Source organism: Trichoderma camerunense, assembly GCF_050948025.1.
Source record: "Trichoderma camerunense strain CBS 138272 chromosome Unknown V8C40scaffold_28, whole genome shotgun sequence".
Taxonomy (NCBI): Eukaryota; Fungi; Ascomycota; class Sordariomycetes; order Hypocreales; family Hypocreaceae; genus Trichoderma; species Trichoderma camerunense.
Genome location: NW_028145342.1, coordinates 181,042 through 194,305, shown reverse-complemented (window position 1 = coordinate 194,305; position 13,264 = coordinate 181,042). Strand labels below are relative to the sequence as shown.

Sequence of the window (13,264 nt, the reverse complement as noted above, 5' to 3'; positions counted from 1 at the left end):
ACATCAGAGATGGGATGGTGATGCCAAATGAGCATGCAGCTGATTTACGATGCTAAATTAGAATGTGCTTCGGAGACGGAACGCCTGCAAATTGGACAGATATGTCGTACCTAGCGAAACACCTATGGAGCCCATACTTGCACAACATTGCTTCCAAATCATTCATTGCCGACAATGGCGAGCATTACAAAATTCCGAGCGATTCATATCGATGGACAGAGACTTTTGGCAAGAAACTCATTATCCTTGACGTCGATAGTCGGCCGAATACAAACACTGGCGAGATATTGAATGGGGAGAAGCCGGATCTGTCTAAGATTACAGGTCGGACTGCAGGATTTATGAGTCATTATCTCTATTGTATGGTATACCCAATTCCCTTCTCTTTTATTCTCCAATCCATATTAACAAAGAGATTCCTCCGCAGCAATGATCCATGGATACGACTACCGACTCGTGCGAGCCCCTAATTACAACGATCGTCACGGCACCTGGGTGAAAGTCCCTATGATAAAAGAAGCTCTTAAATCCCATGATATTGTAGTTTTCCTCGACGCGGATGCTGAGTTCGTTCACCCTCATCTCCCACTTGAATGGTTGATGAGTTTTTGGAACATAACGCCACGGACGCTTGTCGCCATGGCTGAAGATCCTGACGAGAGCTACAACAAGGATGACAAGGGCCGACTGCTTTGGAATACCGGGTTCATTATTGCGCAACAGAGTAACCGTACACAAGAGATGTTCGATGCCTGGGAAAGCTGTCCGACTGGCGATCGCTACCCCGGCTGTGATCGTTGGTTAAAAAAATGGGCGCATGAGCAAGCGGCATTTGGATATTACCTACGCTATGATTACAACGGACCAGAAGAATTACGCACCATTCCCTGCGATCAAGGAAATGGGGCGCCATACATCGGCAACAACAAATGCCGCGGTGTGTTTGTCCGCCACCATTGGTGGGAGAAGGACCGTACGATTCGGAGTTTATATGACTCAATTCTCAATATGTTTGTTCGGAGACTTTATGGACAATTTCATGGAGAAAAGAGTCGCTACTTTCTGGATGCCAGCAAATACCAGTATCCGATACATGATCTAGTTGTGTAGCATGTCTCTGGCGCTCTTTACATGTGGAGTAAACATGTGGATTCATTTGCATTTATATCCTATAGTCTATAGAGATCAGCTTACAGTTTACTTTGTTTCATACTTATATTTGGCATGGCAACGTTTCTTTTGTGGCAATAATATATTAGAAAAGCCTGTTTGTAATAGTATAGTACATTCTAATTTTGCGTTCTGTTACAGCTCATCCTTTCCATTCGCTTCCTTTCCTTTGAGCCCATTCTCCAACCCTTTCTTGACAATAGAGCTTAGAATCTCATAGACGACTTGTGCTGCTGCTAATGCAGTCTCCTCACCTCTTCCCTGGTACGCTGGACTGACCTCGACTATATCAGCACCAACAATATTCAAGCCCTCGATGCCTCTCAAAATCCTGATAAGCTCCCGGGTAGTCCAACCACCAGGCTCCGGAGTTCCAGTACCCGGTGCGAAAGCAACATCCAATACGTCGATGTCGACAGACAGATATACAGGGTCTTCAGTTCCTAACACCGACATAATACCATCAATGATACCTTTGGTGCCAATATCGTCAATCTCATCAGCCGCAAAGCGAACCCAGTTCTGAGCGGTATCGGATTCGTGATCTGCCCAATCCGTACCGCTGAGACGGGTGCGTAAACCAGCATGGACAGACTGGCCGGTTGATGAATTAGATAGCAGACCTTCTTGGTTAGCCATCCAGAACATTGAGCCATGGGTGAAGTGTGTTGAGCCCCAGGCGGATGGGTACGCAGCAGGATCCCAAGTGTCCAGATGAGCTGTCGTGATTTAGCCTTTTGCTCGTTTGTCTTAAAGTTCACGGGAGATACACATACCGTCAAAGTGAAGCACACGAACAGGCCTACCATAAATCTCATTCAAAGACCTCAAAGCGGGAAGCGCCAAACTGTGATCACCACCAAGAGTAATGAGCTTCGGTTTACCTTGACTCAAGGAGCTTATAGGCCGAGCTCTGCCAAGATTCTTAAATGCCTGAGTCATTTGCTCTGTTGCAATATTGTTATCAAAGGGAGTTATAGGAATATCTCCACAGTCAACAATCCTTGCCCAATTTTGGTACGGGTTGATGTTGGCGCGAGGGTTGAATGCGCGTAATGAAGTCTGGCGCGAAGACGCTTGTCTGATGGCTCTGGGGCCAAATCGGGCGCCTGAGAAAGAATGAGTAAAATTCATCGTCTGAACAATACGAAAACCCTTACCCGGTCTGAAAGAAACGGCGTTGTCAAACGGCGCTCCGATGATGGCAATGTCATATTTCTCTTGAGGGTTGGTGAGACATTTGACATAATCCAGGTGAGCAAATGACCCGATGCCATTGAACGACCACTATATATATGTGTGAGTGATTAAGAGTTATTAACATTGATTTTAACTCAGTACATACCTCGTGCCCCCATTTCGCCTCCAACTCTGCTAATTCTTCACTACTCCATTCCTTTTCATCATGATGACCGCCACAGGCATAACCTGAGCCGATAAAAGACAGGAGATGTAACAGCGACACGAACTTCATTTCTAGATAAGACTTGCTCAAGAATGCTCATAAAGAAAGGTATGATAGGAATGACCATATCCAGCACATTTGGCCTTTAACATCTCTATTATATAAGGCCGCTGTGTCTGAGTTTCCGGATTCGCCTCCCCCACAATCCCCACACCCGGCGTTAATGGCGGGGATGTTGTCTAAGTGAGATGCGATTTAACAAAGCCCGAGATCGGCCAAGTAGAGCCGCCTAGTCCGACCCACCTCCAGGTTGTGCCGTTATCAGTACGTCGTATTCAGAGTATCAACTCTCACCGCGATGAGGGTTTCCCAGATATATAACACCTCTAAATACATGTCCGCCGCGCAATGTTATATAGGATGGCTCTCGCGGACTGTTTCTTGACATACCCAAGTCAGACCAGCTGTTGGTCATAAAGCCCCCAGCTTTTCGTCTTCTTTCTTCTCTTAACCCCAACTCTTTTCATCATTCTTCTTCATAAATTTCGTTATTATAATCGACGCCAAAAAGCGAGAGCCATTCTTCGATATGGCTCCAGACAAATCTGACATTCCGGACACCGCGTCCATTTCCCAGTCACATGTGGAAGACAAGTCACCATACATGCATCCCGACGAACACCTCAAGAAGCGGTTCACCCTCCTTTCGGTCATCGCATTCGGCTTCACCACCATGAATTCATGGGTAGCATTCGCCTCTGGTGTCGCCGTCCCGCTTTCATGTGGTGGTGGCCCAGCCCTCATCTACGGCCTCATTGCCGCCGCAGTTGTTATGGTCATCATCAACATTGGCTTTGCAGAGCTTGCTTCTGCATTCCCATCTGCCGGTGGCCAATATCATATCGTCTACATGACTTTTCCGCCGTCTACACGTCGAGTCGCCGCGTTCTTTACAGGATGGATTTCTGTGATTTATATTATGGCAGCAACGGTGTCGTGCAACCTCTTTGTCGCCGGCTCTATCCTCGATGTCGTGAGTCTGTGGAACGAGGGATACGAAATACAGGCTTGGCATACATATCTATTGCATATTTTGCTCTGTATCATCGCCTTTGTTGTCACTTCTCGATTCCCAACCGCAATTGGCAAGCTGGGAGTGACGATTCTGGTACTTTCCCTTGTTGGATTCATCGCCTCTCTTGTAACGTTGCTTGCTGTCAAAGACGTCAAACAAACCGCGGATTTCGTGTTCAGAGACTATCAGAATGTCAGCGGGTGGCCAGATGGATGGGCTATCTTCATTGGCATTACAGGCTGCCTATGGGCATATTCTGGAGTTGACGCCGCTACCCACGTCTCTGAAGAAGTACCTAACCCGAGCCGAAATGTCCCTATTGCCATCATTACCACCATGGTCTTGGGTGTCATCACGGTTCTTGCATGGAACATTGCGCTCATGTTTGTTATTACGGATCTTCAGGCCCTCATCGAATCCGGGGTTCCGATTTTGGAGGTATACAACCAGGCGCTGAACTCAAAAGTGGCTACAACCATCTGGGCCGTGTATTATATGGTCATGTTCTACGATATTGTCCTCAACCTCTTCATTTTCGCAGGGCGAACAATTTGGTCTCTTTCCCGTGACGGCGGGGTGCCTTTCTCCAGCTTCATCTCTCGCCTCAACTGGGCAAGTCCTGTTCGCGCCACCGCGGTTATGCTCGTCTTGCAGATCATCATTGGGGTCCTCTATGTTGCGTCATCTACGGCCTACAGCAGCTTCATCAACCTCACCCTATTTGCGCTCAACATCACGGTCGCATTACCTCAGGCTGCTCTCTTGTTCCGAGGCCGCGGCATTCTCCCCGAGAGAGCCTTTTCTCTAGGCAAGTTTGGCTACATAACCAATGCAGTTGCCACCTTGTTTGTCATTTTCTTCTCAGTCTGTTTCTGCTTTCCCGTGGGTTATCCTGTCACAGCTAGCTCCATGAACTATCTGATTGTAGTTATGGCTGTCGGGCTAGCCGTTACAACGATTGCATGGGTTGCCAAACTGCGGAAAACCTTTACTGGGCCTAGGTTGGACAACTATGAAGGCGAGTCCGTCCATTAACGTTTCGACTAGACGAACATTTCCTTCTATACGTTTCGGGCTAGATAATACACTATTAATTCCCCTTATGGTTATTCATCTCTTCTCCGCGAGTGCTAGTTTGCCTCTCACAAAGTATATTTCCAACAACTTCCAAATCGCCCCCCCACGTTTGTGATTCCCCGCGCTCTTGGCCCACCCACATTTGCTCATGACTCGCTCCGCCTCTCTCCAGCCAATGGACGCTCAATTGCTATCTTCAATCATCCGCTAGTAAGATAGCAATCTCGTGCCGCCATTAACGCCGTGCATGAACTCTTTCCGAGACTCTGGATCTCCGCTCTCTTACTACTTCACTTCCTCTTGAGCATCTCATCCCATCTATTCGCAGTGTATATTGTATTGCACAACGTCCCACATTGGAATCTCTTGCCGCCTGTAACGCCCATCACGCCGACATATGAGTTGTCACCATGTCAACTTTGGCCGTTCCGCTAGAGTCTACTCCACAACCGCAGGTCACACAACGCAAATCGACGAAAAAGGGCGGCTACACGCGACAGCGCCGCGGTTGCTTGACCTGTCGCCAGCGCAAGAAGAAATGCGACCAGGGTTTGCCCATATGCGGGCACTGCTCACGACTTAACCTTGTTTGCAAGCATGAGAAGCCCCGGCAGCTGTCAAGTGCCTGGAGCGAGGATGCTGTGGAGGAGGATTCCGGGATTTCCCAGGACCAACCATACTGGACTTCTCAACACTCTAGTCTTTCGCAGAGCGACCATATCTCCGAAGTGTTGAGGTTGACTAAGATTCATGAGCCTCTGGATCTTGTGCGTCTTGACAGCCCCGCTGGTCATGATTGGAGCTCCAGTCGAAGGTCCATGATGCGGTATTACACTTCCACTCTCGCTATTATGCTATCCGCAACCGCGGAAAACAATTGTTTCTTATCCGGTTAGTTCACTTCAGTCATTCTTTTCATTTTCTAGAATTCCTTTTTAATAGTGGACCTAGTCTTATTGCCAATGGCATTCGATTGCCCTGCCCTCCTTGATACAATGGCTGCATGGTCTTCGGCCCACCTTGCCCTTCGAGACCCCAATTTTCACGATGCATCTCTGCAGTATCGTGGGCGGGTGCTTGCCAACCTTAGCGCTGCCCTTCAAGAAGGTAGTCTTAATGGGGAAATGTGTCTAGCTGTAGCTATGGCCATGTGCTCCATGGAGACTATTTCGGACGCAACCAGTAGTAGTTGGGCACACCATCTAGCAGGTGCTGCGGCAGCCTTGCAGTCCAAGGGTTCCGATATGCAAGTAGGCCCGCTACAAACGTCGCGGTCTGTTTTGAACGACTATTGGCTAAAATCAGTTGAAAGAAGGTGGCTCGTGAGGAACTTTGCCTATCATGACATCCTGATGAGCGTTTCACTAGACAGGAGGCCACTGATCACGGGCGACTATTGGATGTCTGCAGACGATGCCATGGCGGATCCCTACTTTGCTTTTGCGTCGAAGATTATGATATTGATATCTGAAATCAGTGTTTTGAACGCAGACTGCGCAGAATACAAGGCGTCCGTTGGCGGTGACTTGACTTTAGAAGAAGCCGAGTTTGCCCTCATCTTCGAAAAACTACCTTTGGATTGCAACTATCATACACCACTTCAACGAGCTCACAATATCGCTTTTAGTCTTCGAGAATGGACATGTCCAGCGTCTTCCGCCAACACGCCGCTTGCCCTCCTTAGCGAAACATATAGAAGTGCAGGCCTCATATACCTCGATCGTGTCGTACGCCAATACTTCCCACAGCGTGCGGCTGAGATACTGCCAGAAGGCATCTCGGTATATGTTGAGTCGGTATGCGACGTTGCACAAAAAGTACCGGAGGGATCTCTGGCTGAGTGCTCGTTGCTTTTCCCTCTTTTTATTGCTGGTGGGGAGGCAAAGGATGTAACGCATATCGAGTGTATTAGGAACAGACTTTGCACCATGAACAAATGGAGGCAATTTAGAAATGTTAATGCTTGTAGGGAGGTCTTGGAAGATGTTTGGAAGAAGAGGGGTGAATCCCGTGAGACAGAGAGGGTCGATTGGAGGGATATCGTTCGACAACGAGGCTGGCAGCTCGCACTGTCGTAAGGGGTGATGTCTTGATGTACTTTTATGAGGATCTACGAGCGTAATGGTATTTAACGAATCACGAATGAAGGCATTATTTCGCATGTTCCGTCCCTGGTGGTTGAGTTCAAGCCAGATGCTGAGGAAACAAAATATGAGAGACAAAGCTACGAAGTTTTGACCTTCATTTGTGGAAGAGAGTGGTCAGTGTTTGACTTTTGGACTTGTGGTTCGCGCTTTGGAACGTTTAGAAAGTAGGGAATGCCTCTCAAAGACACTTCAAAAGTTCGTATAGCGTGAACAGAGGCGAATGCCCGATGGGAGCCGAGAAATTGGAAGCAATATAAGAATATGTCATCTCGAAGGTACAAGTGTAGACCTGTAGCTCATGTATATTTCTAAGCATTTACAATGGAACTGGTATTCCACATCTGAGGTAATCCTTTTTATATTTGGAGCTTCTGAGGTCCGCTCTTCCCTTCACCATATACCGAGAGTTTATTGTAAAATGCTTACAATACTGTTGTACGCTGCTTTAGGGTTGAAGTTACTGTCGAATAGAAGGGGACTGGAGCCTGAACGCCACGAGTCCTATGGATACGTCAGTGAGGTTCTCTGCTTAGAATTGTAAAAGTGCCATGTACTCACTTTGTCGCTGATACCCCACACAGTGATCCCCAAGCACTTAGGAACGTTCAAACATGCTCGAACAACCGCGCTGTAATCGTTCGACGGTGCGCCCACAATGTCAAGTTCAGTAATGGCCAATTCAGTGACTGGTGCTGTAGCTAGCTGCTGAAGTGCACCTTGTACAGAGGCTCCTCCTCCAGCACCGATGTGGGTTTGAGTTCCTGTACAGAGCGTTTTATGTTAGTTCTAAATATTCTGAGCTATTAACCGCGGAAATGAGGTCAAAGGGGGTTTAGATCGCTGGCTGACCGATGCCGTCAATGGGGACTCCTTGAGAGATCCATTTATCCACATAGTATCTCATCAAGTTGACTTTACTAGACCCGGCAACATCGAGATTGTAATCGTTGATGTAGAGGCGAGCAGACGGATCAGCTTCTCGAGCAGCACGGAAAGCAATCGAGACAAACTCTTCGCCTAGCAGTCTAGAAAACACAGAAGAGCGTAGTGTTCCATCCTCGTTGAAGATCTCGTTTACTACATCCTATTGACATAATAAAAATACATAAATTTAGCAGCCACCCACCAAAAGGAACGAGTTGAGATTTTCACAACTTACCCAAGCGCGAATCTTTCCTTTATATCTTCCAACAACAGTGAGAACATGAGTACGGATAACCTGGCGCAAAGTATCTGCATTATTGATGTTATTGACCCAATTAGGTAGTTGTGAGTGCCAAATCAGAGTATGTCCACGTATCGTCTTGCCGTTTTGTTGGGCGAAGTTAACGAGGTAATCTGCATCTCCCCAATTATACTGGCCTTGGTTATTCTCAAGTGACTGCCATTTCATGCTATTCTCTGGCGTCACTTGGCCAAGATTAGCCTGGATAATGGCCGCGTTTCGTTCTCGTTGGAGTAAGCCACGGTCAGTCGCAGTTCCAAAATAAACTTTGCCTTTCCTTTTGAAGAGCTGATCAATGCTCACGGAGGCTTGCCGATCCTCTAAATCAGCCATTCGCTCAGTAATATTAACGCGGCGTGCGGCAAGTTCAGGCTCCAATTGAATGAATTCGGCCGGGAGAGCGGCTACCAGGGGCGCCAGAAGGCAAAATATTATATTTGCTTTCATATTTGCTGATGCTTACTAGTTCTATTTCAGAGAGTCAGCAACATCATGGACAGCTTCAACACTGCAATTATCACATAATATACCTGGTTTCTGTTCAAATTTTGGTACAACAATGGCACTCCACAAGCCGTCTTGCGCTATGATGTTCCCTTTACTTGTTGGAATAGAACCCCATAGTATAGCTTATCTCAACAGCGGGTATCGCAAGAATTTATAATTGTAGGGCATTGGTAATCTTGATACAAAGCCTTACAAGAATTTATAATTGTAGGGCATTGGTAATCTTGATACAAAGCCTTATAATGAAATGTTGTATGAAGAACTCGCAGATGCTTCATCATATTCGGATATGTGAGACTCTTCTATAGCCGCCCCGGGTAAAGATAGAATGTTACTGTAACTCTCCTATTGAAGAATGGAGCAGAGACTGAAGTATGTGCTCTGTAATAGTAGCAGTTTAACCCTGCCTTGGCAGAAGTAAAGGAACCAAAGTCTGGCCCCAGCAAAGAATGACGACAGTAAAGATTCTAAATGCTTGTTCAAGCTTTCTGCCTATGAGCGCCCAGGGAAATATTTTGCCGTAATCAACCGCATAAAGAAAGCAATAGAGGAGAACTGAATTAACCGTTCTGCCAAGAGTATCTTTTGAAGATGCCATTCGCTAGGGGTTACACTGTCGTGCTTTTTGCTTTTATTAATTACCTTTGCGGGGTTACATAGCTTGGCATATCAATAAACAACAGAGAATGAGTAGCTCGGAGATTTATTAACCATAAATACTAGGTATTTTAAATACCCGGATTGAAATGGCAAAATTGATCTCATTCTATAATAGCCTTATTGTAGCTTCAGTAAATTAATTGGCCTTGGGCACCGTATGTACGTAAAGCCTGAAGATGTGCAGCTCCCTGCCACCAGCTGCATAGACACCATCGTGAGATTATCGAATGCTTCTGTAAGCTGAGGGTTATGGACCAAATGGGCGGGATACTTAGGGATAGCAGAAACAAGAGGAATACCTTAAAACGGTGATACTAAAAATGTCAGCACACCTAACGAAGTTATATGATATCAAAGCATTCGGATCCAGACTTGCGAGTGTTATGTATTGAATACTGACTACCTATGGGTAATTTCATACCTTCTTCTACACTCTATTTCCTCCGAGTTTCCTTTTTCTCGATGTATAAACAGCGCACTAAGTAATGACTCCTTGATGCAGCGACCTGTTCCATTCTGCTCGCCACAAAGTCACATATGACCACTTAGGTATTATGCTAATGCTAAATGAAACACTATCTGTATAACCGGCTGGGCACGATTATTGAACACTTGTGAATTTAATCAATAAACCCTTTTTTTAAGCACGTGAAATATTTACATGTGGACTGTTACATCACACCGTTATGTAATTGGTGTGCGCAGACACAAGCCACCCTACACTGCGAAGAGTGCAGCTTACAAGTGACACATAAAGCGAGCGACAATAACATACATGGTGTATTGCCGCAATCCCTCGCACAAGGTCAGGCAGGGGATATCAGTCGAGTCAATAGGTAGCATTAAGCGAACAATTAGAGATTAAACTGGACCGACCTTTGGGAACAAAAGTAAGAATACATACCTTATTCAATCTCCTAGACGCTCACAAAAGCAGACTGCGCCAGCCTCTCTCGCTAAACGTCTAGCCTGGACTGATAAATCACGGGAACCAAAGATCGGCTACACATGCATCGTTTGTTCACACCGTCTCTTCGCTCAATTGCGCGCAAGTGACCGGGTTGCTCGAGGGATTTTGGACAAGGCTGATACTGGTTAATGCCGAAGCGCCACGCTAACTGCGTCGCTCATGAGATACATTGCATCAGGGCTTCCTTTTGTGGATATTCTCGTCCCGTCTACGGTGAAGTAGGCCATGGCATACACTGTCGGATAGATCACATCTTAAGAATGTGTATTTGAAAGAGATTCCTCAAAAAACTGGACTGAATGCTGGAAGATCTGATTGGATCATGATCATTTGGTGATGCCAATTCCCTTCAGCAAGGTTTCTTGGCACAAAGCAGCCGCTGTCGCGTCATGAAATGAGAAAAAGTGATTAGTAGTTGGGCTTGCTGGTGTTGGCAAAGCTCATAGAAACTGCTACGGTAAAGATTACTAGCTCAAATCATCGTTCTATTGCCACCTAATAAGATACACAAAGGATTTCCCGTGTTTCACATGAAACAAGCTTGAATCCTCCTGAGGCATACTTCCACAGGGGCAAGCGCCCACTCCATGATTGGTCCCCGCTTCTTGTAGCAGGTGCCGAAAGCGCTTCAAGGTTAAAGGCTACTTTAATTGTGCTATGGAGATGAACAGCTTTCTGTTATATAGACGATCATGCAATTATTTTCATAGAACATCCTTCGATAAATCTTCGCCGCCTCAGCAGGCTGATACTGCAATGTGCCCCTTCTCTATGCGATTTAGATGAATTGTCTGGACGAATTCGCCGCAAGCTCCTCCGAAGATGGCGCTATTTAAGGCACACTGGGCCGTATCGAGCTTAATGATCGGCTGTCTTTTGTGCGGTATAGCTTTTGCGCTCGGCCACCATTTCTTCTACGCATCTCTGAATGCAAAAATTGTACGAAGCAACATCGAACAAGAATGGAACATTCGCATCGGAACTGGCATTGCTTTTCTGGTCAAAACTTGTCTGACAGCGGCTGCTGGATTTGCCTATACACAACTACTGTGGACAACCTTACGATCCCGTCATGCAACCTTGAAAGGAGTAGACGCCATGTTCAGCGTTACTACTAATGCGTGGGAATTTTTAACTCTAGAGCTCTGGCGAAAGGGGTTTGGGTTAGTGCTGATTGCTGGCATTTTATGGTGAGTTATTCGCCTCCTATGATCAATATCCCGATATCCCTAATGGCTTTATATTGGCTAATATGTCTGTATCTTCGTACCGAGTAGGGCGCTACCTATTGTTGCCGTTTTCACCCCCGCGGCGCTGACAGTCCAACCCTCTAAGCAAATGAATGAGACAAAACATATTAAGCCCTTGCCTACGATAAACTCAACCAGCCCGTATCCGTTTGCGCAATGGGGTAACGAAGGTGGCGGCGGATATGTTGCCCCTTCCGTTGCGGTCGCCCGACTGGTCTCGTCTGTGGCATCTCAAGGAACCATTCTTCCCATACAGGCACCGTATGCCAATAGTTCATACTCTCTAGACTTTTACGGTCCTTCTTTATCATGCGGACCGTTGGGGGGAAATTCTGCATTCCATGCTGCTTATGATAAAACTTTCGAAGAAGCATATGGATCAATTTGGGGAATGTCTAATCAAGTAGTTACATACTTCAGTTTTGTCCCCCAAACGGCACGAGATAACAAAACAGGAGATACCATCATCAACTGGGAGAATAGAACATTGAGTGGTTTGCGGGCCATTTTCGACCCCCAAACCATTCTCGACTTAAGTGGGAATTTGGCCACTATTGACGACACGGCGAGTTCTGCAGACCACCAAGCTCGCTGCCGATTTTTCGTTGGATTTCCAACATACGGCTCATTCGCAAATAGGACTATAGAATGCGGGCTCTATAATTCGTCTTACAGCGTCGATTTAGGATTCGAGAACGGCAAACAGACCATCAACATCCGCAACCTGACAAGGCTCAACCCTGTTAGTGTTGCCACTGTAGCGGGCCAAGGCGACCATACACTCCCTGAGGTCGCCTATGTATCTATTATGGACTCATTGGGCGGCATCCTAATGGGTAAAATTATAGCAACGCGTTATGGCTCCCTTCAACCAGTACGAACTCAAGTTCTGTCTACCGTACTCACCCAGGCTCACGATATGCAATATTTGCAAAATGGTTTCGGCCAGACAGGCATCCTGGGTGAGAAATCTGGGAACGGCACCAATCTCACCATGGCAGAGACGTTGGAACAACTTGTATCCAACATCACCTTGAGTCTCTTCAGCAACCCAGATCTACTGTAAATCTCATTTCCCACCATACAAGAGACGAATGACCCCCTACAAACAGTCACTGACAATAAACAGGCGTAGTCTTGATAACAGTACAACAGGAAATGTCATGGAGTGGACTTCTCTAAATGAATATTCCTATAACCCACGCAATCTTTACGCCGCATACGGGACTGGTATATTCGCTACTTTCGCAGTTGTGCTAGTTGGACTGGCATGCATAGGGGCATCATCCACTTCGTATAGATCATCATTTTCCACCATACTACGAACAACCCGAAATGAAGAGCTGGACATGTTGGTGCCTCGGGGAGAGACAAGTGGCGCGGAGCCGTTATCAAACCATTTAGCCAACTCCAATCTCAGCTTTCAGTACCATGCCGCTGTTCAGGGTGCCAACTCATCTTTTGACGATACAACATCGGCAGCATTTATGGTTGTGAAGTGAGAACGTCCCAGTTATGAGCAGTTGGACCAGATACAGAATCATTCTAGTTTACGAGTTGCCAGCTGAGTTTCAGGCAGACATGTAAGAGATCTTAAAGACCTACCTATAATTGAGATTGATGAAATATATATAAGAAGCAAATTTTTCAAGAGGAATGATCAATTCTTTATCGATGCGCCCGGCAGCTTTGTCAGCATGGTAAAGCCGCGATAGAGAGAGAGCTAATTTATCGCTGGCATCACCGAAGATGGATCAGCAGAATAAAAAGAAATCATC

General features: G+C 46.4%; 6 protein-coding genes across 6 annotated transcripts; 4 read left to right on the top strand and 2 right to left on the bottom strand.

Moving 5' to 3' along the window:
- Nucleotides 1–101: 101 nt before the first annotated feature.
- V8C40DRAFT_271131 (uncharacterized protein) lies at nt 102–1,110 on the top strand (the record flags this gene model as incomplete). Its single annotated transcript, XM_083220246.1, has 2 exons — nt 102–360; nt 428–1,110. 2 exons carry the CDS (start codon nt 102–104, stop codon nt 1,108–1,110), a joined length of 942 nt encoding a protein of 313 aa, XP_083067552.1.
- A 123-nt stretch (nt 1,111–1,233) lies between these two features.
- V8C40DRAFT_258551 (agmatinase) lies at nt 1,234–2,683 on the bottom strand. Its single transcript, XM_083218747.1, has 4 exons — nt 2,516–2,683; nt 2,331–2,457; nt 1,947–2,279; nt 1,234–1,889 (listed from the first exon to the last, which is right to left on the bottom strand). Exons 1-4 carry the CDS (start codon nt 2,642–2,644, stop codon nt 1,306–1,308), a joined length of 1,173 nt encoding a protein of 390 aa, XP_083067551.1. The 5' UTR covers nt 2,645–2,683; the 3' UTR covers nt 1,234–1,305.
- Nucleotides 2,684–2,934: 251 nt separating this feature from the next.
- V8C40DRAFT_258550 (amino acid/polyamine transporter I) lies at nt 2,935–4,753 on the top strand. The gene has a single exon (XM_083218746.1). It carries the CDS (start codon nt 3,165–3,167, stop codon nt 4,683–4,685), a length of 1,521 nt encoding a protein of 506 aa, XP_083067550.1. The 5' UTR covers nt 2,935–3,164; the 3' UTR covers nt 4,686–4,753.
- Nucleotides 4,754–5,011: 258 nt separating this feature from the next.
- V8C40DRAFT_258549 (Zn(II)2Cys6 transcription factor) lies at nt 5,012–7,138 on the top strand. The gene is made up of 2 exons (XM_083218745.1): nt 5,012–5,618; nt 5,679–7,138. Exons 1-2 carry the CDS (start codon nt 5,138–5,140, stop codon nt 6,803–6,805), a joined length of 1,608 nt encoding a protein of 535 aa, XP_083067549.1. The 5' UTR covers nt 5,012–5,137; the 3' UTR covers nt 6,806–7,138.
- A 144-nt stretch (nt 7,139–7,282) lies between these two features.
- Nucleotides 7,283–8,546, bottom strand: V8C40DRAFT_271127 (glycoside hydrolase family 10 protein; the record flags this gene model as incomplete). The annotated part of the gene is made up of 4 exons (XM_083220245.1): nt 7,283–7,375; nt 7,433–7,635; nt 7,724–7,958; nt 8,034–8,546. The coding sequence occupies 4 exons, from the start codon at nt 8,544–8,546 to the stop codon at nt 7,283–7,285; spliced, it is 1,044 nt and encodes a 347-aa protein (XP_083067548.1).
- Nucleotides 8,547–11,058: 2,512 nt separating this feature from the next.
- On the top strand, nt 11,059–12,988 carry V8C40DRAFT_271126 (uncharacterized protein; the record flags this gene model as incomplete). Its single annotated transcript, XM_083220244.1, has 3 exons — nt 11,059–11,426; nt 11,514–12,548; nt 12,616–12,988. The coding sequence occupies 3 exons, from the start codon at nt 11,059–11,061 to the stop codon at nt 12,986–12,988; spliced, it is 1,776 nt and encodes a 591-aa protein (XP_083067547.1).
- Between the last annotated feature and the right edge of the window lie 276 nt (nt 12,989–13,264).

Coding starts and splice junctions, on each gene's coding strand:
- V8C40DRAFT_258551 (XM_083218747.1), bottom strand. CDS start 2,644: ATGAAGTTCGTGTCGCTGTTACATCTCCTGTCTTTTATCGGCTCAGGT. Junction 2,458..2,515: donor AGGCGAAATGGGGGCACGAG/GTATGTACTGAG, acceptor ACATATATATAG/TGGTCGTTCAATGGCATCGG. Junction 1,890..1,946: donor TCGTGTGCTTCACTTTGACG/GTATGTGTATCT, acceptor AAATCACGACAG/CTCATCTGGACACTTGGGAT.
- V8C40DRAFT_258550 (XM_083218746.1), top strand. CDS start 3,165: ATGGCTCCAGACAAATCTGACATTCCGGACACCGCGTCCATTTCCCAG.
- V8C40DRAFT_258549 (XM_083218745.1), top strand. CDS start 5,138: ATGTCAACTTTGGCCGTTCCGCTAGAGTCTACTCCACAACCGCAGGTC. Junction 5,619..5,678: donor AAACAATTGTTTCTTATCCG/GTTAGTTCACTT, acceptor TAGTGGACCTAG/TCTTATTGCCAATGGCATTC.